General features: G+C 44.6%; 2 protein-coding genes and 1 long non-coding RNA gene across 5 annotated transcripts in view; 2 read left to right on the forward strand and 1 right to left on the reverse strand.

The window, feature by feature from the left end:
* The window catches only part of LOC106570585 (rap guanine nucleotide exchange factor 5), a 73,468-nt gene extending 66,764 nt beyond the window's left edge, over nt 1-6,704 (forward strand). For both annotated transcript variants that reach the window (XM_082961296.1, XM_082961297.1), the window contains 5 exons: nt 1,690-1,780; nt 1,994-2,044; nt 2,272-2,424; nt 2,590-2,644; nt 2,726-6,704. In XM_082961296.1, coding sequence (XP_082817422.1) covers nt 1,690-1,780; nt 1,994-2,044; nt 2,272-2,424; nt 2,590-2,644; nt 2,726-2,844 — 469 coding nt within the window. In that variant the 3' untranslated portion in view covers nt 2,845-6,704. The remainder of the gene's footprint in view (nt 1-1,689; nt 1,781-1,993; nt 2,045-2,271; nt 2,425-2,589; nt 2,645-2,725) is intronic.
* A 1,178-nt stretch (nt 6,705-7,882) lies between these two features.
* The window catches only part of cdca7l (cell division cycle associated 7 like), a 28,595-nt gene continuing 14,998 nt past the window's right edge, over nt 7,883-21,479 (forward strand). For both annotated transcript variants that reach the window (XM_014143039.3, XM_014143040.3), the window contains exons 1-6: nt 7,883-8,002; nt 17,629-17,754; nt 17,867-18,007; nt 19,392-19,486; nt 19,608-19,848; nt 20,025-20,081. In XM_014143039.3, the coding sequence (XP_013998514.1) occupies nt 7,985-8,002; nt 17,629-17,754; nt 17,867-18,007; nt 19,392-19,486; nt 19,608-19,848; nt 20,025-20,081 (678 nt within the window). In that variant the 5' untranslated portion in view covers nt 7,883-7,984. The remainder of the gene's footprint in view (nt 8,003-17,628; nt 17,755-17,866; nt 18,008-19,391; nt 19,487-19,607; nt 19,849-20,024; nt 20,082-21,479) is intronic.
* Nucleotides 13,870-21,479, reverse strand: part of LOC123726865 (uncharacterized) — a 28,557-nt gene continuing 20,947 nt past the window's right edge. Inside the window, exons 2-4 of the long non-coding RNA XR_014380456.1 lie at nt 14,571-14,764; nt 14,088-14,460; nt 13,870-13,975 (exon numbers count right to left, since the gene is read on the reverse strand). This is a non-coding gene — a long non-coding RNA (uncharacterized LOC123726865). The remainder of the gene's footprint in view (nt 13,976-14,087; nt 14,461-14,570; nt 14,765-21,479) is intronic.

The raw sequence follows: 21,479 nt of genomic DNA on the forward strand, positions 1-21,479 counted from the left end.
TCACTCTTAGAGACTAACCCAGAAAGACTCACAGCTGTAATCACTCTTAGAGACTTACCCAGAAAGACTCACAGCTGTAATCACTCTTAGAGACTTACCCAGAAAGACTCACAGCCGTAATCACTCTTAGAGACTAACCCAGAAAGTCTCACAGCTGTAATCGCTCTTAGAGACTAACCCAGAAAGACTCACAGCCGTAATCACTCTTAGAGACTTACCCAGAAAGACTCACAGCTGTAATCACTCTTAGAGACTAACCCAGAAAGACTCACAGCTGTAATCACTCTTAGAGACTTACCCAGAAAGACTCACAGCTGTAATCACTCTTAGAGAGTTACCCAGAAAGACTCACAGCTGTAATCACTCTTAGAGACTTACCCAGAAAGACTCACAGCTGTAATCACTCTTAGAGACTTACCCAGAAAGACTCACAGCTGTAATCACTCTTAGAGACTTACCCAGAAAGACTCACAGCTGTAATCACTCTTAGAGACTTACCCAGAAAGACTCACAGCCGTAATCACTCTTAGAGACTTACCCAGAAAGACACAGCTGTAATCACTCTTAGAGACTTACCCAGAAAGACACAACTGTAATCGCTGCCAAAGGGGATTCTAACATATTGATTCAGGGGTGTGAATACTTATGTAAATTATATATTTCTGTATTTCACTTTCAATAAATTAGCAATAATTTATAAAAACATGTTTTCATTTTGTCATTACGGGGTATTGTGTGTACAGTGCATTCGGAAAGTGTTCAGACCCCACATTTTGTTAATAAGTAACAGTCTTATTTTAAAATGGATTAAATTATTTTTTTCCCCTCATAATTCTACATACAATACCCCATAGGTCCAAAGCAAAAACAGGTTTTTAGAACTTTTTTGGAGACTTGAAATTGAGCTCAGGTGCATCCTGTTTCCATTGATCATCCTTGAGACAACGTGATTGGAGTCCACCTGTGGTAAATTCAAGTGATTGGACATGATTTGGAAAGGTACACACCTGTCTATATAAGGTCCCACAGTTGACAGTGCATGTCAGAGCAAAAACCAAGCCATGAGGTCGAAGGAATTGTCCGTAGAGCTCCGAGACAGGATTGTGTCGAGGCACAGATCTGGGGAAGGGTACCAAAAAATATCTGCAGCATTGAAGGTCCCCAAGAACACAGTGGCCTCCATCATTCTTAAATGCAAGACATTTTGTACCACCAAGACTACCTAGAGCTGGCCACCCGGCCAAAATGAGCAATCGGGGGAGAAGGGCCTTGGGTTCTTGGAACTCCAGAGTTCCTCTGTGGAGAAAGGTTCACCTTAAAACAGGACAACGACCCTAAGCACACAGCCAAGACAACGCAGGAGTGGCTTTGGGACAAGTCAATCAATGTCCTTGAGTGGCCCAGCCAGAGCCCAGACTTCAAACCAATCTAACATCTCTGTAGAGACCTGAAAAATAGCTGTGCAGCGACGCTCCCAATCCAACCTGACAGAGCTTGAGAGGATCTGCAGAGAAGAATGGGAGAAACTCCCCAAATACAGGTGTGCCAAGGTTGTAGCATCATATATTTAAAAAAAAATAGATTTAATCCATTTTGATTTCAGACTGTAAGACAACAAAATGTGGAATAAGACAAGAGGTATGAATACTTTCTGAAGGCACTGTGTAATTCCTCTTTTGTGTTGTTCAGCTGTAAGGCCCAGAGGAACCTGAACTCAGCATTTGCCATCATCATGGGACTAAACACTGCAGCTGTCAGCAGACTCAATATAACCTGGGAGGTAAGGGAGACAGACGGAGTGTGTGTGTGTGTGTGTGTGTGTGTGTGTGTGTGTGTGTGTGTGTGTGTGTGTGTGTGTGTGTGTGTGTGTGTGTGTGTGTGTGTGTGTGTGTGTGTGTGTGTGTGTGTGTGTGTGTGTGTGTGTGTGTGTGTGTGTGTGTGGTAACTTTGACAGTTCTGACGGTGTGTAACTGTTCCCTCTGTTTACGTTCAGAAAGTTCCGGGGAAATTCAAGAAGATTTTCTCTGAACTGGAGTTGATCACAGTAAGACTAATTTTCATTGGTTTATTAAAGTAATATTCTTGCTGAAAAGCTGGTGGAAAATAATTAGGAAGACTTAGCAAATGAATTAACAAATGTCAAGGCTATTGGCATAACAGCCTTTCAGTTCAAATCAACATTACCCTAAGCCAAACCTCTGACCTCAAATCCCTTACCTTACACTGGCTCCTAACCCTAACTTCTCTCTCTCCCTCTCCCTCTCCCTCCAGGACCCGTCTCTGAACCATAAGGCCTACAGAGATGCCTTCAAGAAGATGAAGCCTCCTAAGATCCCTTTCATGCCCTTGCTGTTGAAAGACATCACCTTCATCCACGAGGGAAACAAAACCTTTCAGGACAACCTGGTGAACTTCCAGAAACTGGTGAGGCATGCCATGTGACAGTACCACCCCCCCCGTCTTATGTTCCAGACTCTCTGGATAAGAGCGTCTGCTAAGTGACTAAAGTGTGTGTGTGGACGTTTATCTGTCCGTGTGTTATAACCGTTACCCTCGTGACTGACTCTCTTGTATGCCCTGACCCCTCAGCACATGATCGCCGACATAGTGCGTCTGATTCGCCACTGCCAAAGCGACCAACTGGGTATGTTGTGTGCGTATGTGTGTTTGTGTGTTTGTGCGTCTGTGTTAATATATATACCTGATCTGTGTGTCTGTCTCCTAGGTAACGAGGTGGTCGGCAGCGACAGTCCTGAGGTCAGGGCGAGTGTTCACCACTTACACATCATCGACAATCAACAGACACTCTTTCAACTGTCACACAAACTGGAGCCACGCGCCTGAACACACACACACTCCTAGAGGGACTTTTGACCTCCACAGAACCACAGAAAATACACTTCCTGTATCAAAGGTGCCATGCGAGCCACTGTCTCTCAGCCAATCACAGTTCAACATCCTGAAATAGCCAGCCAACCACACTTCAGAAGACTGATTCAGCCAGCCAACCACAGAGCTGCACACTGAGGCGGCGTTCAGACTGAAAATGAATATCTGGCAAAACCTAATTCAGAATGTTTTTCTATGAGGGTCAAACTTTGACGGATGACAAAGCCTTTGAAGAGGACGGGCGTCCATTCGTTATTGTTCTGTGGTGAATAGCGTTTTTAAGCTACTCTCCAGTTTCTGAGACTGCTTGTTGTTCTGTTTCTGCTCTGAAGTTAACAGTCAGTTTCACTGTATTGATGATCCTCAGTAATGTGACTGCAGATATTAATGGATGGTATAAATGTACAGTGTATATATGGACAGAGTAAACACAGAGTAGATGTGTACTGTATGTGTTCAGGCCACATGGTGAGCCTCTGGGTGTTACAGTGCCAAAGGCCCAGATGGGAAAGAGATGCCATATTCGGCTTTTCACATGTATCCATAGTAACAACAAAGCCTGGTCCTGCCATACCATAAAAGGTCATAACATTACACATTGTTATTAGACGTTATAACATGGTATTATAGAGAGTTATTATATTGTTGTTACACTTTTACTGACTGAAGAGATTGTTCTGTTATTTCAATGCCTGTTACACACAGATTTCACTAAGCAACATGGCCTGGGTTCAATCCCAGCCAATGAGTTCTACATTGACCTAGAACATTACCCTGTTAAGGCTTGGCGTATTCACACCGATCTAGAACATTACCCTGTTAAGGCTTGGCGTATTCACACCGACTGATCTAGAACATTACCCTGTTAAGGCTTGGCGTATTCACACTGATCTAGAACACTACCCTGTTAAGGCTTGGCGTATTCACACTGATCTAGAACATTACCCTGTTAAGGCTTGGCGTATTCACACTGATCTAGAACATTACCCTGTTAAGGCTTGGCGTATTCACACTGATCTAGAACATTACCCTGTTAAGGCTTGGCGTATTCACACTGATCTAGAACACTACCCTGTTAAGGCTTGGCGTATTCACACCGACTGATCTAGAACATTACCCTGTTAAGGCTTGGCGTATTCACACTGATCTAGAACACTACCCTGTTAAGGCTTGGCGTATTCACACTGATCTAGAACATTACCCTGTTAAGGCTTGGCGTATTCACACTGATCTAGAACATTACCCTGTTAAGGCTTGGCGTATTCACACTGATCTAGAACATTACCCTGTTAAGGCTTGGCGTATTCACACTGATCTAGAACATTACCCTGTTAAGGCTTGGCGTATTCACACTGATCTAGAACATTACCCTGTTAAGGCTTGGCGTATTCACACTGATCTAGAACATTACCCTGTTAAGGCTTGGCGTATTCACACTGATCTAGAACACTACCCTGTTAAGGCTTGGCGTATTCACACTGATCTAGAACATTACCCTGTTAAGGCTTGGCGTATTCACACTGATCTAGAACATTACCCTGTTAAGGCTTGGCGTATTCACACTGACTGATCTAGAACATTACCCTGTTAAGGCTTGGCGTATTCACACTGACTGATCTAGAACATTACCCTGTTAAGGCTTGGCGTATTCACACTGATCTAGAACATTACCCTGTTAAGGCTTGGCGTATTCACACTGATCTAGAACACTACCCTGTTAAGGCTTGGCGTATTCACACTGATCTAGAACATTACCCTGTTAAGGCTTGGCGTATTCACACTGATCTAGAACATTACCCTGTTAAGGCTTGGCGTATTCACACTGATCTAGAACATTACCCTGTTAAGGCTTGGCGTATTCACACCGACTGATCTAGAACATTACCCTGTTAAGGCTTGGCGTATTCACACTGATCTAGAACATTACCCTGTTAAGGCTTGGCGTATTCACACTGATCTAGAACATTACCCTGTTAAGGCTTGGCGTATTCACACTGACTGATCTAGAACATTACCCTGTTAAGGCTTGGCGTATTCACACTGATCTAGAACATTACCCTGTTAAGGCTTGGCGTATTCACACTGATCTAGAACACTACCCTGTTAAGGCTTGGCGTATTCACACTGATCTAGAACATTACCCTGTTAAGGCTTGGCGTATTCACACTGATCTAGAACATTACCCTGTTAAGGCTTGGCGTATTCACACTGATCTAGAACACTACCCTGTTAAGGCTTGGCGTATTCACACTGATCTAGAACACTACCCTGTTAAGGCTTGGCGTATTCACACTAGTACATGCACATGTATCTACAGTATTCAGGTGTGTAGGAGCAGGGCAGCACTGCAATAGGACTGCTTATTGTAATAGTGAGTGTATTTATGTTTCTCTAAAGGAGACAGACTGTGACGGTCCTGTGTGCCAGATGAGACGGCAGCTGTATAAAGACAATAATAAAACTGTAAAGCTATAAAAGGTTACGGTTAGATGTGTAAAGATAGTGAACTGTGTATAAAAAGGTTTGAATTTGAAGCTGAAATGCTGGAATGTTTAAAACAGGAGACTAGTGAATGATTGTTACTGTCCTGCGTGATGTCAAAATGAGGGGGGGCGACAGAGGAAAAAAAAGAACCAATGAAAAAGAGAGTTTTGTTGTTGTTTTCTTGCCGTGGTCATGACGATGTAAAGTTCTGTTTTAAAGAATGTTGTTGTGTTTGCATGACGTGACGATCCCATGACATCACAATGCAAGACCACAGATCCTGTTCTATAATGCCCTACGTTTGACCCGAACCCATGTGGTCCCGAACCCATGTGGTCCCGGTCAAAAGTAGTGTACTATATAAGCCAGGGAATAGTGTGCCATTTCAGATTTGCTATAAGGCTTTATTCTTCTGTAATATTGTTGACTTGTTAATATGGATAATGTTAATACTAGAAGGCAGGGTTTCCCAACCCTTTCCTCGGCTACTGGCAGACATTTCACATTTCAGTTTTAACCCTAAACTGCCAGCATGATTCAGTTGGTCAGCTAATCATCAAGCCTTTAACTAATTGAATCAGGTATGCCAGTTCAGGGTTAAAACATACATGTGAAACGTCTAGGGGAGGCCAGAGGAAATAGTTGGGAAACCAATGCTATAATGTTATTATTATTATTATTGTTTTATTATGATGTTTTTGATGTTATTATTTATCTGTTTAAAAGTAGACTCCTCAATATGACATCATAAAGAGCGGGTCGACTGCTTTTCGCAACATCATCAACAGAATTCAACTCTGCCACTATTGGCTCTGCCACTATTGGCTCTGCCTCTATTGGCTCTACCACTATTGGCTCTGCCTCTATTGGCTCTGCCACTATTGGCTCTGCCTCTATTGGCTCTGCCACTATTGGCTCTGCCACTATTGGCTCTGCCTCTATTGGCTCTGCCTCTATTGGCTCTGCCACCATTGGCTCTGCCACCATTGGCTCTGCCTCTATTGGCTCTGCCACTATTGGCTCTGCCACTATTGGCTCTGCCTCTATTGGCTCTGCCACTATTGTCTCTGCCTCTATTGTCTCTGCCACTATTGTCTCCAAATTGTGCCCTCCCTTGAAGAGATTTGAATTCTGTTGTTGTTGTTGATTGTGTTTCCCCGCCGTACATGATGCCATATTGGTGAGTGTACCTTTAGGGAAAAGAGAAACACAGAGCAATATGCCCCCCCCCCCTAACTGCTGAAGCCACACGTCTTTTCTAAAGAGCATTTTACTACATACAAGTTTTACTTGAGATGATGAATAAATTATAGGTTTTATGTCATATTAAACATTGTGTCGCTGGTCACTGTCTCTGTGAATATATGAGAGAGGAAGAGTAGAGAAAAAGAGTGGGTGGGAGGGAGGGAGGGAGGAGTGGGGGAGGAGGATAAGGAGGGAGGAGTGGGAGAGGAGGATAAGGAGGGAGGAGTGGGAGAGGAGGATAAGGAGGGAGGAGTGGGGGAGGAGGATAAGGAGGGAGGAGTGGGAGAGGAGGATAAGGAGGGAGGCGTGGGGGAGGAGGATAAGGAAGGGGGGCGTGGGGGGAGGCTAAGGAGGGAGGAGTGGGGGAGGAGGATAAGGAAGGGGGGCGTGGGGGGAGGCTAAGGAGGGAGGAGTGGGGGAGGAGGATAAGGAGGGAGGCGTGGGGGGAGGATAAGGAGGGAGGAGTGGGGGAGGAGGATAAGAAGGGAGGAGTGGGGGAGGAGGATAAGGAGGGAGGAGGAGGAGTGGGGGAGGAGGATAAGGAGGGAGGAGTGGGGGAGGAGGATAAGGAGGAAGGAGTGGGGGAGGAGGATAAGGAGGGAGGAGTGGGGGAGGAGGATAAGAAGGGAGGAGTGGGGGAGGAGGATAAGGAGGGAGGAGTGGAAGAGAGAGAATGCAGCTTCTGCACTACAGAATATTTTTTCTAAATCAGATTATGTTCCCAGTCACTTTTAAAAAGAAACCGAAAGGCAATAATACCAAACATCATCACGAGATAATAAATATTTGTTGTAGCATGACAGAGATTTGTTCAATGTAGTCTTAATGTACTCTGATCCAAAAGCAACTAGGCCCAGATGCAATTTTGCTACAATCATGTACTGTCTTTGATATTTATATTTATATATACAAGCACAGAACGTAAAAAAAGGTTAGACGGTGTGGTGACAGATGGAGCAATGACAATGGGTTAGTTATTACAAATCCTTGGTGTGGTTCTGTTAGGCCCACATGGTGCTTTTGCCGCGAAACTGTGGAGAGGGCGGGACTCGGACTGTTCCATTCTGTATCCGGGGAGAGATAGAAAGAGACTCAGAGCAGAAACTCATTGTAATCATAACACAACTCAATTCACTCTCACTGTCGTTTTCTAACGACTTCTACATACAATTCAAATATTCTGGGCTCACAAAAATAAATTATTAAGCCTGGAAACATATTTGAACTAAACTCGAAACTCAACTACTCCCCTGCTTTTTGAGACAAGTACTTGAACTCGTGTTGTTTTTTAAAACCATTGATTGATTTTGTTGAGTGAACTGCATGTCTTCGAGAGATAGAAAACCCGTCTCTCAAACGAGTTAAAATGCTGTTATCAACAAAGGTAAGTTATGTTTAACAGTTGCAACTTTTCTATCGTCCCGTTTAGCTAAAACACTGGTGAAATAGCTATACACATGATACGTCTTGGTGGTATCGTCCAATCCAGGGACCGAAGGCCATTTGCTCCACTTTGGACCAACACTAAGGAATAGGCTAAATAAAGTCATTAAATGTCCAGTTGGGAATTTCATCAAATGAAGTATTGATAGCCTGTATCATAGCTAGATATCAGTGCTACAGTATTTGAATGTTAAAATGACATAGGAATACATTTGGTCAATTGTTTACCTTCTGTTAGTGGGCCACACAGTCAGACTACTGCTCTGTAATGGACTGATCAGCTGTCAATCATCAGACTACTTTCTGGAACGTACCATATTACAGGGCATCAGAGCCAGCACGGTATGGCAGTGCTCTCTGTGCATAGTGTGGAAAGGATATTATCTATTAGCGTGTAGCTTTATCACCGATGTATAGGGGAAACTCTAGGATATTTTATAGGAAGTTAATTTTAAGTGTCTTTCGTTTTAAAGCGTCAATAAGCAGTTCAAACACTCTGCCCGTGTTTCGCTAAAAAAAAAGCTGAGGGATGGGGCTGAAGAAAGTTAACCTCTCAGAATCAGACAGCTATGATGCAAGGACTTAACATCCATGCAAGTGATGGAGTCAAGTCCCTTAGTGTTCCAGTCCCTTAGTGTTCCAGTCAGGAGTCCCTTGGTAAATTAGTGCTGAAAGCTGCGGTCCAACCATTTTTTTAACGCTACATTTCATCACACTGTTGCACATTTGTAAGGCTACATAGATAATACAGCTATCTAACGTTTGCTGTTGTAGCTAGTATGTTGAATTATGCATAAGATGTAATTTTTTGTAAATCACATTGTATTCGTCACATGTTTCGTAAACAATAGACTAACAGTGAAACGCTTACATACGGGTCCTTCCCAACAATGCAGAGAGAAAGAAAATAGAGAAATAATAGAAAAGTAAAACAGATTAATAATAATAATAGATACAGAGTGAATATAACTTGGCTGTATACACTGGGTACTAGTACCAAGTCGATATGCAGGGGTATGAGCAGGGGTATGAGGTAATTAAAGTAGATGTGTACATATAACTAAGAATAAAGTGATGTAATAAACAGTAGTAGCAGTTTATGTGATGAGAGAACTTAGTGCAGATAGTCCAGGTGGTTAACTACAGTATTTAACTAACTCTTTAGCAGTCTCATGGCTTGTGGATAGAAGCTGTTCAGGGTCCTGTTGGTTGCAGACTTGGTGCGTTGGTACTAATTGCCGTGCGAGAGCAGAGAGAACAGTCTATGACTTGGGTGGCTGGAGTCTTATACAGTTTTTAGGCTGTTCTTCTGACACCGCCTGATTTATAGAGGTCCTGGATGGCAGGCAGCTTAGCTCCAGTAATGTACTGGGCCGTACACACCATCCTCTGTAGCGCCTTGCAGTCAGATGCCAAGCAGTTGCCATACCAAGCGGTGATGCAGCCAGTCAAGATGCTCTCAATGGTGCAGCTGTAGAACTTTTTTGAGGATCTGAGGGCCTGTCATGGCAAATAATGTCCCCCTCTGCATCACAATAGGATTCGATAAGCTATAAACTCGTCCGTTGCTATATCAACGGTGTGATGACCTAATGATTAGAATTTTGGAGGTCATTACAGCCTAAATTACGTTCTTTTCATCATCGCTATGCCAACAAGGCTGATTTCTGTGACAATTCCGCTGTTTTAAACAAGTTTATTTTTATTTTCTTTAGCTAATAAAATGAAAACATTACTTCAAACTACTTTTGGGTACCTTGTTAACATTACAACATGAAATCCAATGGCAAAGAAAACGTAATCTGCTTGATACATTAAAGTTACTTACCTTACAAAGTCAGCTAATTTCCACTCCATTCATATGCAAATCATGTTTTAATTTTAACATGCTCTTCTCTTATCGACAGTGAAATAATATCATTTCAGTAGTCCGCTATTATGATTAAGTTTTGTTCTATCTCACATAGCTCATTAATACACCCTTGTGGTTGTGTGTGTGTATATGTGTGTCTCTCTCTGTGTCTCTCTCTCTCTGTGTCTCTCTCTCTGTGTCTCTCTCTCTCTGTGTCTCTCTCTCTCTGTGTCTCTCTCTCTCTGTGTCTCTCTCTCTCTGTGTCTCTCTCTCTCTGTGTCTCTCTCTCTCTGTGTCTCTCTCTCTCTGTGTCTCTCTCTCTCTGTGTCTCTCTCTCTCTGTGTCTCTCTCTCTCTGTGTCTCTCTCTCTCTGTGTCTCTCTCTCTCTGTGTCTCTCTGTCTCTGTCTGTGTCTCTCTCTGTCTCTGTCTCTCTCTCTCTCTGTCTCTGTCTCTCTCTCTTAGGTCTTAGGATACAACAATGAATAATGTGGAACAAATAAATACCATCAAAGGATACTTTAAAACTTACAATAATGAACACCTTGTGAAACAGCTGTGAAAACCAACCTGCCAATATTTAAGATTTTCATATTTAAACTTTTATATTTTTTGGCAGAGTTGTGTCATTAATTTATTTTCACAGATTTTTTGTTGTTGTACACTCACAAGGCAATCAGACTAAAAAAGTGAATTGTGGTGTGTGGAATATTGAGGAGGTGGTTGCCGTGTGGGTGGGATGTTCTGCCTGTTCTCAACAGGCAGCCAGTCTTGGAAGGGGGACTTGAAGAGGGAGACTGCAACGTCCAGGCACTGCTGCTCTCTTTGTTCTGAGTGTTTACAGTGCTTGTGTTTTTTAGTTTATCTGTGTATGATAGAGCAAGAGAACTTTCTTAGCAGATAATGACAGCAACAGTAGCTATAGATGATGTAATGAAAAGTTGGAGGATGGTTGGTAATGGAGGACATCAGGTGGATCCATGTCTAGGTGTTGGGTAGAACCACTAGGTCCTGGAGAACAGATAATGGAGGACATCAGGTGGATCCATGTCTAGGTGTTGGGTAGAACCACTAGGTCCTGGAGAACAGATAATGGAGGACATCAGGTGGATCCATGTCTAGGTGTTGGGTAGAACCACTAGGTCCTGGAGAACAGATAATGGAGGACATCAGGTAGATCCATGTCTAGGTGTTGGGTAGAACCACTAGGTCCTGGAGAACAGATAATGGAGGACATCAGGTGGATCCATGTCTAGGTGTTGGGTAGAACCACTAGGTCCTGGAGAACAGATAATGGAGGACATCAGGTGGGTCTAGGTGTTGGGTAGAACCACTAGGTCCTGGAGAACAGATAATGGAGGACATCAGGTGGGTCTAGGTGTTGGGTAGAACCACTAGGTCCTGGAGAACAGATAATGGAGGACATCAGGTGGATCCATGTCTAGGTGTTGGGTAGAACCACTAGGTCCTGGAGAACAGATAATGGAGGACATCAGGTGGATCCATGTCTAGGTGTTGGGTAGAACCACTAGGTCCTGGAGAACAGATAATGGAGGACATCAGGTGGATCCATGTCTAGGTGTTGGGTAGAACCACTAGGTCCTGGAGAACAGATAATGGAGGACATCAGGTGGATCCATGTCTAGGCGTTGGGTAGAACCACTAGGTCCTGGAGAACAGATAATGGAGGACATCAGGTGGATCCATGTCTAGGTGTTGGGTAGAACCACTAGGTCCTGGAGAACAGATAATGGAGGACATCAGGTGGGTCTAGGTGTTGGGTAGAACCACTAGGTCCTGGAGAACAGATAATGGAGGACATCAGGTGGGTCTAGGTGTTGGGTAGAACCACTAGGTCCTGGAGAACAGATAATGGAGGACATCAGGTGGATCCATGTCTAGGTGTTGGGTAGAACCACTAGGTCCTGGAGAACAGATAATGGAGGACATCAGGTGGATCCATGTCTAGGTGTTGGGTAGAACCACTAGGTCCTGGAGAACAGATAATGGAGGACATCAGGTGGATCCATGTCTAGTTGTTGGGTAGAACCACTAGGTCCTGGAGAACCCCTCGGTCCTGGAGAACAGATAATGGAGGACATCAGGTGGATCCATGTCTAGGTGTTGGGTAGAACCACTAGGTCCTGGAGAACAGATAATGGAGGACATCAGGTGGATCCATGTCTAGGTGTTGGGTAGAACCACTAGGTCCTGGAGAACAGATAATGGAGGACATCAGGTGGATCCATGTCTAGGTGTTGGGTAGAACCACTAGGTCCTGGAGAACAGATAATGGAGGACATCAGGTGGATCCATGTCTAGGTGTTGGGTAGAACCACTAGGTCCTGGAGAACAGATAATGGAGGACATCAGGTGGATCCATGTCTAGGTGTTGGGTAGAACCACTAGGTCCTGGAGAACAGATAATGGAGGACATCAGGTGGGTCTGGGTGTTGGGCAGAACCACTAGGTCCTGGAGAACAGGAGCAGAGTTAAAGGGAACAGGGTAAGAGACAGACGTAAACACACAGGTTACACTTTACTGTGAGAAATGTTGATGGATTAGTACAGTGTTTATAAATGGGAGATATGTACTTTTCAACACTTTTGGAAGGTATAGCCTACCTCAAGCTGGTCCCCCTCCGACAGAGAATCAGACTGATCCGAACTCACTGGTTCTGGTGGATAGGAAGGTTGCTGGCTTCCACCGAGATAACCCTAGGAAGACAAAGAGAAAAATATCACTGTTAGGGAAACTAAAACTAGCTTCAGGTTATTTTGTGTGTAAATGCAAATAGTTATTATCTGAGATTTGTTTATATTCACCTGAACAGATGGTGACCCCAGCTAGGAACAAAAGAGCAGCGAGGTTTCCCAGGTCTCACCTTCCTTCCAAACCAAGACATTCGCCCGGATGTCATAGCACTTGGTTCCCTTCTTGATTCTGCTCCGGTTGCTCCCTTTTTATTCCTCCTGCGTCTTCTCCATGTTCAGTCTCACCTTGATTGATAACAGGAAGAAATGCAATTCTATTTCATATTACAATTACATGTCTTACCTATTTTTTTTTTACCTGGTTAAAAACCTCCACATCCTTCTCAGCCCGTGCCTGAAGGTGATCCTCGATGGCGTTCTGATCTGGTTCCACAACTTCCACCACATCGGGGGGGTTTCAGTGATCTGAAACATTAGACAAAAATAGCAATAGACCAACAACAACACTGAGTCAATCACACAAACTCAGAAACAACAAAAAAACGTCCCTTTTTTCAGGACCCTGTCTTTCCAAAATAATTTGTAAAAATCCAAATAACTTCACAGATCTTCATTGTAAAGGGTTTAAACACTGTTTCCCATGCTTGTTCAATTAACCATAAACAATTAAGGAACATGCACCTGTGGAACTGTCGTTAAGACACTAACAGCTTACAGACGGTAGGCAATTAAGGTCACCGTTATGAAAACTTAGGACACTAAAGAGGCCTTTCTACTGACTCTGAAAAACACCAAAAGAAAGATGCCCAGGGTCCCTGCTCATCTGTGTGAACGTGCCTTAGGCATGCTGCAAGGAGGCATGAGGACTGCAGATGTGGCCAGGGCAATAAATTGCAATGTCCGTACTGTGAGGCGCTTAAGACAGCGCTACAGGGAGACAGGACGGACAGCTGATCGTCCTCTCAGTGGCAGACCACGTGTAACAACACCTGCACAGGATCGGTACATCCGCTGCTGTTGTGTGCAAAGATAATTACCTTCAGGTTGTTCTCCTTCCTGGTACCAATCAAGAGACTTGCCCATGGCAGTCTGGTTGGTCCATCCACCAAACCTGGAGGAGGAGGTGTGGAAAGCGATATCTATTGACAATGTAAGATATTGAAATATGTCTGATTTATGTATCATACAAAAACAAATTGTAAAACAAGCCATTGGTGACAGAATATAACCTATAACAGCCGTACCTTGTTCCAGCGTTCATGACTTCGGTTACTCAAGATGACCTCAGGAGAACCGTGGGTGTTGAAGATGTCCATCATCGCCTTGGAGGTGGCCTCGCCAGTCTCGTCCTTGATGGGTATCATACAAAACGAAAAATTCTATTTTTGTTTCCAAGCGCCCTTTTTTTAATGGGTTACAGAAGGGAATTTATAGTTAAGCACTTTCTCTTCCTTTACTGACCTTAATGGTTATTGCCTCCACCCACTTGGTAAACTGACCGGTCGCCGTCAGACACCAGCTGTTGCCATTCCTGGATTTAGTGACGGGTCCAATGAGGTCCACCCCTAACATTTAAAGTGTTCGAGAGAAGATGACTTTATTCTTACCCGTATCTGTGTCATACAGTAGGCAGATTGTCATATTTGTAAGGTTACTGACACACACATTCTATAATATTGAACTCTGCTGTGGTCCAAATAAAGCAACCATTACAAAACTACTTATCAGGGCAAAGTTTGAATTGGGACACTTACCGATCATGTGCCGTGATGAAACAACTTTGATGGGCTTCAACCTCGGTGCCAACTTCTGTCAGGCTAGACAAGGTACTGACCTTTAAGCACAAAGTGACACATTTAAACATTGTGTGCTCTCTGATATGACATTCATTGAAATCATAATAATTTCAGATGTAATGGATTGATAAACAAAAGGTTATTTCACTTGTCCAGCTGTCCACCTCCTTGACAATTCCCCGTCAGAAGATGCGTAGGTTGATTTTGGCAATCATGCGTTTCACTCCGAAATGGCCAGCATGCATCTCGGTCAGCACGGCCTCCTTCTCCTCCGTAGTGAAAATCACCCTCCTGTGTGGCTGGCCATCCTTCCCCTGTAGGTACATATGATTGCCTAACAAGCTGGAAGAGAAGAGTTATTGAAATACTCAAGTCGAAGTACATTTGCACTGCTGTCTTTCTCTGTTTCTCCATTTCTTTTCTGTCTTCCTTTCTCTCTTTCTCACTTCCTCCCTCCCTCCCTCTGTCTTGTCTTGTCTTGTCTGTCTGTCTAGTGAAGACACCTAGTTAAGGGCAGTTAGTTACCATAATTGCTTACTATCCATTTGATTGATCAGGTTTAACTTATAGCTAGACGCCTCAATGTGACAGACATAACTATACCAGTGGAGGCTGCTGAGAGGAGGACGGCTCATAATAATGGCTGGAATGGAGTCGGTGGAATGGTATCAACCACATGGAAACCAGGTGTCTGATACCATTCCATTTACTCCATTACAGACATTATTATGAGCCATCCTTCCCTCAGCAGCCTCCACTGAACTATATGTATAGCTAGCGACATGTAGATGACCAACTAGCTAGATGGAAAATAATTGTACATAGCTAAATCTGTCCCGTTACCTAATAGAAGTTAATTTCTCTGAATGTTGCACCTGTTGGTGCCTTCGTAGTACTTCACCTGGTTGAAAATATCAAATTAAATCTCCTTGAGGGATGCCATTGAAGTGCAAGCTATATACAAACAGTAACACTTACAGTAGCTAGCTAACGTTTGCTAAATAAACTGTCTGGCTAGCAGACGAGGCAGGCTGAGGTAAATTAGTAGTACTACAGTAGCTAGCAACCTCTAAAAATAGCTTAAATTATTTCTTCCTATTACACAGTATTTTCTTTATCTACAGTTGAAGTCAGAAGTTTACATACACCTCAGCCAAAAACATTTAAACTCAGTTTTTCACAATTCCTGACATTTAATCCGAGTAAAAATTCCCTGTTTTAGGTCAGTTAGGATCACCACTTTATTTTAAGAATGTGAAATGTCAGAATAATAGTAGAGAAGGATTTATTTCAGCTTTTATTTCTTTCATCACATTCCCAGTGGGTCAGAAGTTTACATACACTCGATTAGTATTTGGTAGCATATTGCCTTTAAATTGTTTAACTTGGGTCAAACGTTTTGGGTAGCCTTCCACAAGCTTCCCACAATAAGTTGGGTGAATTTTGGCCCATTCCTCCTGACAGAGCTGGTGTAACTGAGTCAGGTTTGTAGGCCTCCTTGCTCGCACACGCTTTTTCAGTTCTGCCCACAAAGTTTCTATGGGATTGAGGTCAGGGCTTTGTGATGGCCACTCCAATACCTTGACTTTGTTGTCCTTAAGCTATTTTGCCATAACTTTGGAAGTATGATTGGGGTCATTGTCCATTTGGAAGACCCATTTGCAACCAAGCTTTAACTTCCTGACTGATGTCTTGAGATGTTGCTTCAGTATATCCACATCATATCCACATCATCCTCATGATGCCATCTATTTTGTGAAGTGCACCAGTCCCTCCTGCAGCAAAGCACCCCCACAACATGATGCTGCCACCCCCGTGCTTCACGGTTGGGATGGTGTTCTTCGGCTTGCAAGCATCCCCCTTTTTCCTCCAAACCTAACAATGGTCATTATGGCCAAACAATTATATTTTTGTTTGTTCAGACCTGAGGACATTTCTCCAAATAGTATGATCTTTGTCCCCATGTGCAGTTGCAAACTGTAGTCTGGCTTTTTTTATGGCGGTTTTGGAGCAGGTGCTTCTTCCTTGCCGAGTGGCCTTTCAGGTTATGTCGATATAGGACTCGTTTTACTGTGGATATAGATACTTTTGTACCTGTTTCCTCCAGCATCTTCACAAGGTCCTTTGCTGTTGTTCTGGGATTGATTTGCACTTTTCGCACCAAAGTACGTTCATTTGTAGGAGACAGAACGCATCTCCTTCCTGAGCGGTATGACGGCTGCGTGGTCCCATGGTGTTTATACTGGTGTACTATTGTTTGTACAGATGAACATGGTACCTTCAGGCGTTTGGAAATTGCTCCCAAGGATGAACCAGACTTTTGGAGCTCTACAATTCTTTTCCTGAGGTCTTGGCTGATTTTCTTTTGATTTTCTCATGATGTCAAATAAAGAGGCACTGAGTTTGAAGGTTGGCCTTGAAATACATCCATAGGTACACCTCCAATTGACTCAGGCTAATTGACATCATTTATCAGAAGCTTCTAAAGCCATGACACAATTTTCTGGAATTTTCCAAGATGTTTAAAGGCACAGTCAACTTAGTGTATGTAAACTTCTGACCCACTGGAATTGTGATTAAGTGAAATAATCTGTCTGTTAACAATTGTTGGAAAGATGACTTGTCATGTACAAAGTAGATGTCCTGACCGACTTGCCAAAACCATAGTTTGTTAAGTTGGTTGGATGTCCTTTGGGTGGTGGACCATTCTTGATACACACGGAAAACTGTTGAGTGTATGAAACTCGGCAGCGTTGCAGTTCTTGACACAAACCGGTGCGCCTGACACCTACTACCATACCCCGTTCAAAGGTACACAAGCCATGTCTCAATTGCCTCAAGGCTCAAAAATCCCCTTCATTTACACTGATGTGTAGTGGATTTATCAAGTGACATCAATAAGGGGTCATAGCTTTCACCTGGATTCACCTGGTCAGTCTGTCATGGAAAGAGCAGGTGGTCTTAATGTTACCGCCCCGTATTCTTCACATAGTGTCTGTTTACATTTACAATGTTTACAAACATTGAAGCAAAACAAGCTTATATTTTGGGTTCTGATGGGGTATGACAGTTAAACTAAGCTCATGAAGCATTTACAAGTTATATTCTTTAAGAATCAATGGGTACATATCAGTAATTGAAAATTCAAAAAAATGTATATCAAATGCAGATTGCCCCTTTTTAATCTGTTGCCCCTCTTCCCCTAGACCCCCAGGGCCCTGGCGGCCATCTTTGAGAGTCCCAGTGATGACGAGGACTTCCTGGGTTTCGCCGGGCCAGTGCTGAGTGACAGCGAGTCAGACAGCCTAGCCTCCGAGGACTCTGGGAAGCCGGTTGGTAGCTGCTGATCAGTACCCCACACATACACACACTGCAATCCTTGTTTCTTTATTCTGCTACAGTTAGCTAGTGAAATAATCCATCCATCTCTCTCCCTCTCTCCAGGCCATATCTTTCAGGTCAAAGTTTGTGACCTCTGAGTTGGTTAGTCTGTTTAGCCATTCTGACAATGAGGGGGAGGAGTTTGAGGGCTTCAGTGAGGAAGAGGAGGAGAAGAGGGGTTCCAGAAGCAGGACGAAGGCTATGGTGCTGAGACCTAACTTGTTTTCTCGTTTCCTGTTCTGTCTCCCTGTTCTCTCTTGTCTCTCGTTTCCTGTTCTGTCTTCCTGTTCTCTCTTGTCTCTCGTTTCCTGTTCTGTCTTCCTGTTCTCTCTTGTCTCTCGTTTCCTGTTCTGTCTCCCTGTTCTCTCTTGTCTCTCGTTTCCTGTTCTGTCTTCCTGTTCTCTCTTGTCTCTCGTTTCCTGTTCTGTCTCCCTGTTCTCTCTTGTCTCTCGTTTCCTGTTCTGTCTCCCTGTTCTCTTGTCTCTCGTTTCCTGTTCTGTCTCCCTGTTCTCGCTTGTCTCTCGTTTCCTGTTCTGTCTCCCTGTTCTCGCTTGTCTCTCGTTTCCTGTTCTGTCTTCCTGTTCTCTCTTGTCTCTCGTTTCCTGTTCTGTCTTCCTGTTCTCTCTTGTCTCTCGTTTCCTGTTCTGTCTTCCTGTTCTCGCTTGTCTCTCGTTTCCTGTTCTGTCTTCCTGTTCTCGCTTGTCTCTCGTTTCCTGTTCTGTCTCCCTGTTCTCTCTTGTCTCTCGTTTCCTGTTCTGTCTCCCTGTTCTCGCTTGTCTCTCGTTTCCTGTTCTGTCTTCCTGTTCTCTCTTGTCTCTCGTTTCCTGTTCTGTCTCCCTGTTTTCTCTTGTCTCTCGTTTCCTGTTCTGTCTTCCTGTTCTCTCTTGTCTCTCGTTTCCTGTTCTGTCTCCCTGTTCTCTCTTGTCTCTCGTTTCCTGTTCTGTCTCCCTGTTCTCTCTTGTCTCTCGTTTCCTGTTCTGTCTTCCTGTTCTCGCTTGTCTCTCGTTTCCTGTTCTGTCTTCCTGTTCTCTCTTGTCTCTCGTTTCCTGTTCTGTCTTCCTGTTCTCGCTTGTCTCTCGTTTCCTGTTCTGTCTTCCTGTTCTCGCTTGTCTCTCGTTTCCTGTTCTGTCTCCCTGTTCTCGCTTGTCTCTCGTTTCCTGTTCTGTCTTCCTGTTCTCTTGTCTCTCGTTTCCTGTTCTGTCTTCCTGTTCTCTCTTGTCTCTCGTTTCCTGTTCTGTCTTCCTGTTCTCTCTTGTCTCTCGTTTCCTGTTCTGTCTTCCTGTTCTCTCTTGTCTCTCGTTTCCTGTTCTGTCTTCCTGTTCTCGCTTGTCTCTCGTTTCCTGTTCTGTCTTCCTGTTCTCTCTTGTCTCTCGTTTCCTGTTCTGTCTTCCTGTTCTCTCTTGTCTCTCGTTTCCTGTTCTGTCTCCCTGTTCTCGCTTGTCTCTCGTTTCCTGTTCTGTCTCCCTGTTCTCTCTTGTCTCTCGTTTCCTGTTCTGTCTTCCTGTTCTCTCCAGTGGGATGTGCGTATGAGGATTCTTGGTTATAACATGACTCATCTTTCTTCTTTTCTCTCGTTCTGTCGTTCCAGTGTATAGCGGAGGAGAGTGATGAGGACACAGGGTTCTACTCCGAGGGGGAGGAGCCAGACACACACAAGAGGAAGAGTCTCTGTGTCGCCTTCAGGTGTGTGTACCTGTGTGTACCTGTGTGTCAGGGTTTTCGTTAGCCGGATTTTTGATTTTTAGCCTGGAAGTACCAGTCGATGGAAATACATTTTTGAATTATATTGATAATTCTGCTTCAGGTTTCCCACAAAAAGACTCTCTGCCCAGAAACGGGAGGCACCAATCAACGCCGCCCCTCCGGAGAGGCGAACCAATGAGAGGCTGCATCTGAAAAGGGGTTTGTCTCAGGAGTCCAGTGGGAGGGAGACACAGGATCAGAAACCGCCCCCAAAGAAAGAGGCGCTAGGAAAAGAGAAGATGGAGGTCGAGTCGCGGGTTCTAAGTAAACGAGCCAAGAACATCCAGGAGAACAAAGCCATGGTACATGACCTCTAACCCTTGACCAGGGTCGTCGTGTCCCTTAGTCAGAAATACTACTGAACCCAAACCCTCTGTTCCACCTCCTTTCACTCCTGTGATTCCTGTCTCTTGTTGTTATTATTGTGTGTATTAGAAGTGTCTTCTCATCCTCTGGTTTGCTGTTGTTGTCCTCCTAGTTGGCCAAGCTGTTTGCTGACCTGACCAACATGTCTGAAGTCACCTCGTCTCCTACCGTGAGTACACTGCACACTAGACTGAGCTACAGTTTGTTGGTGGAGATTTAATTTACCAAATTAGGTGCCTAGTGTAACACCTTTTAGATTATGGTAATTCATACTAACTGAACCTGCAAGTTGAGGATGCAATGTGAGAAGGAAAAGTGTTTTTTTTTCTCACAAAATGTTAACATTTTGTGATTAGCCTGTAAATTAAATTGTGTGGCAGGGGGAATGGAAGCTTGTTGTGTGGCAGGGGGAATGGAAGCTTGTTGTGTGGCAGGTAGGGAATGGAAGCGCGTGGCAGGGGGAATGAAAGCTTGTTGTGTGGCAGGTAGGGAATGGAAGCGCGTGGCAGGGGGAATGAAAGCTTGTTGTGTGGCAGGGGGAATGAAAGCTTGTTGTGTGGCAGGTAGGGAATGGAAGCGCGTGGCAGGGGGAATGAAAGCTTGTTGTGTGGCAGGGGGAATGAAAGCTTGTTGTGTGGCAGGTAGGGAATGGAAGCGCGTGGCAGGTAGGGAATGGAAGCGGGTTGAGTGGCAGGGGGAATGAAAGCTTGTTGCGTGGCAGGTAGGGAATGGAAGCTTGTTGTGTGGCAGGGGGAATGAAAGCTTGTTGCGTGGCAGGTAGGGAATGGAAGCGCGTGGCAGGGGGAATGAAAGCTTGTTGTGTGGCAGGTAGGGAATGGAAGCGCGTGGCAGGGGGAATGAAAGCTTGTTGTGTGGCAGGGGGAATGAAAGCTTGTTGTGTGGCAGGTAGGGAATGGAAGCGCGTGGCAGGGGGAATGAAAGCTTGTTGTGTGGCAGGGGGAATGAAAGCTTGTTGTGTGGCAGGTAGGGAATGGAAGCGCGTGGCAGGTAGGGAATGGAAGCGGGTTGAGTGGCAGGGGGAATGAAAGCTTGTTGCGTGGCAGGGGGAATGAAAGCTTGTTGTGTGGCAGGGGGAATGAAAGCTTGTTGTGTGGCAGGTAGGGAATGGAAGCGCGTGGCAGGGGGAATGAAAGCTTGTTGTGTGGCAGGTAGGGAATGGAAGCGCGTGGCAGGTAGGGAATGGAAGCGGGTTGAGTGGCAGGGGGAATGAAAGCTTGTTGCGTGGCAGGTAGGGAATGGAAGCGCGTGGCAGGGGGAATGAAAGCTTGTTGTGTGGCAGGTAGGGGGAAGCGCGTGGCGGGGGAAGCGCGTGGCAGGTAGGGAATGGAAGCGGGTTGAGTGGCAGGGGGAATGAAAGCTTGTTGCGTGGCAGGTAGGGAATGGAAGCGCGTGGCAGGGGGAATGAAAGCGCGTGGCAGGTAGGGAATGGAAGCGGGTTGAGTGGCAGGTAGGGAATGAAAGCGCGTGGCAGGTAGGGAATGGAAGCGGGTTGAGTGGCAGGTAGGGAATGGAAGCGGGTTGAGTGGCAGGTAGGGAATGGAAGCGG

The sequence above is a fragment of the Salmo salar genome, chromosome 14, assembly GCF_965601325.2.
Source record: "Salmo salar chromosome 14, fSalSal1, whole genome shotgun sequence".
NCBI classification, from domain to species: domain Eukaryota; kingdom Metazoa; phylum Chordata; class Actinopteri; order Salmoniformes; family Salmonidae; genus Salmo; species Salmo salar.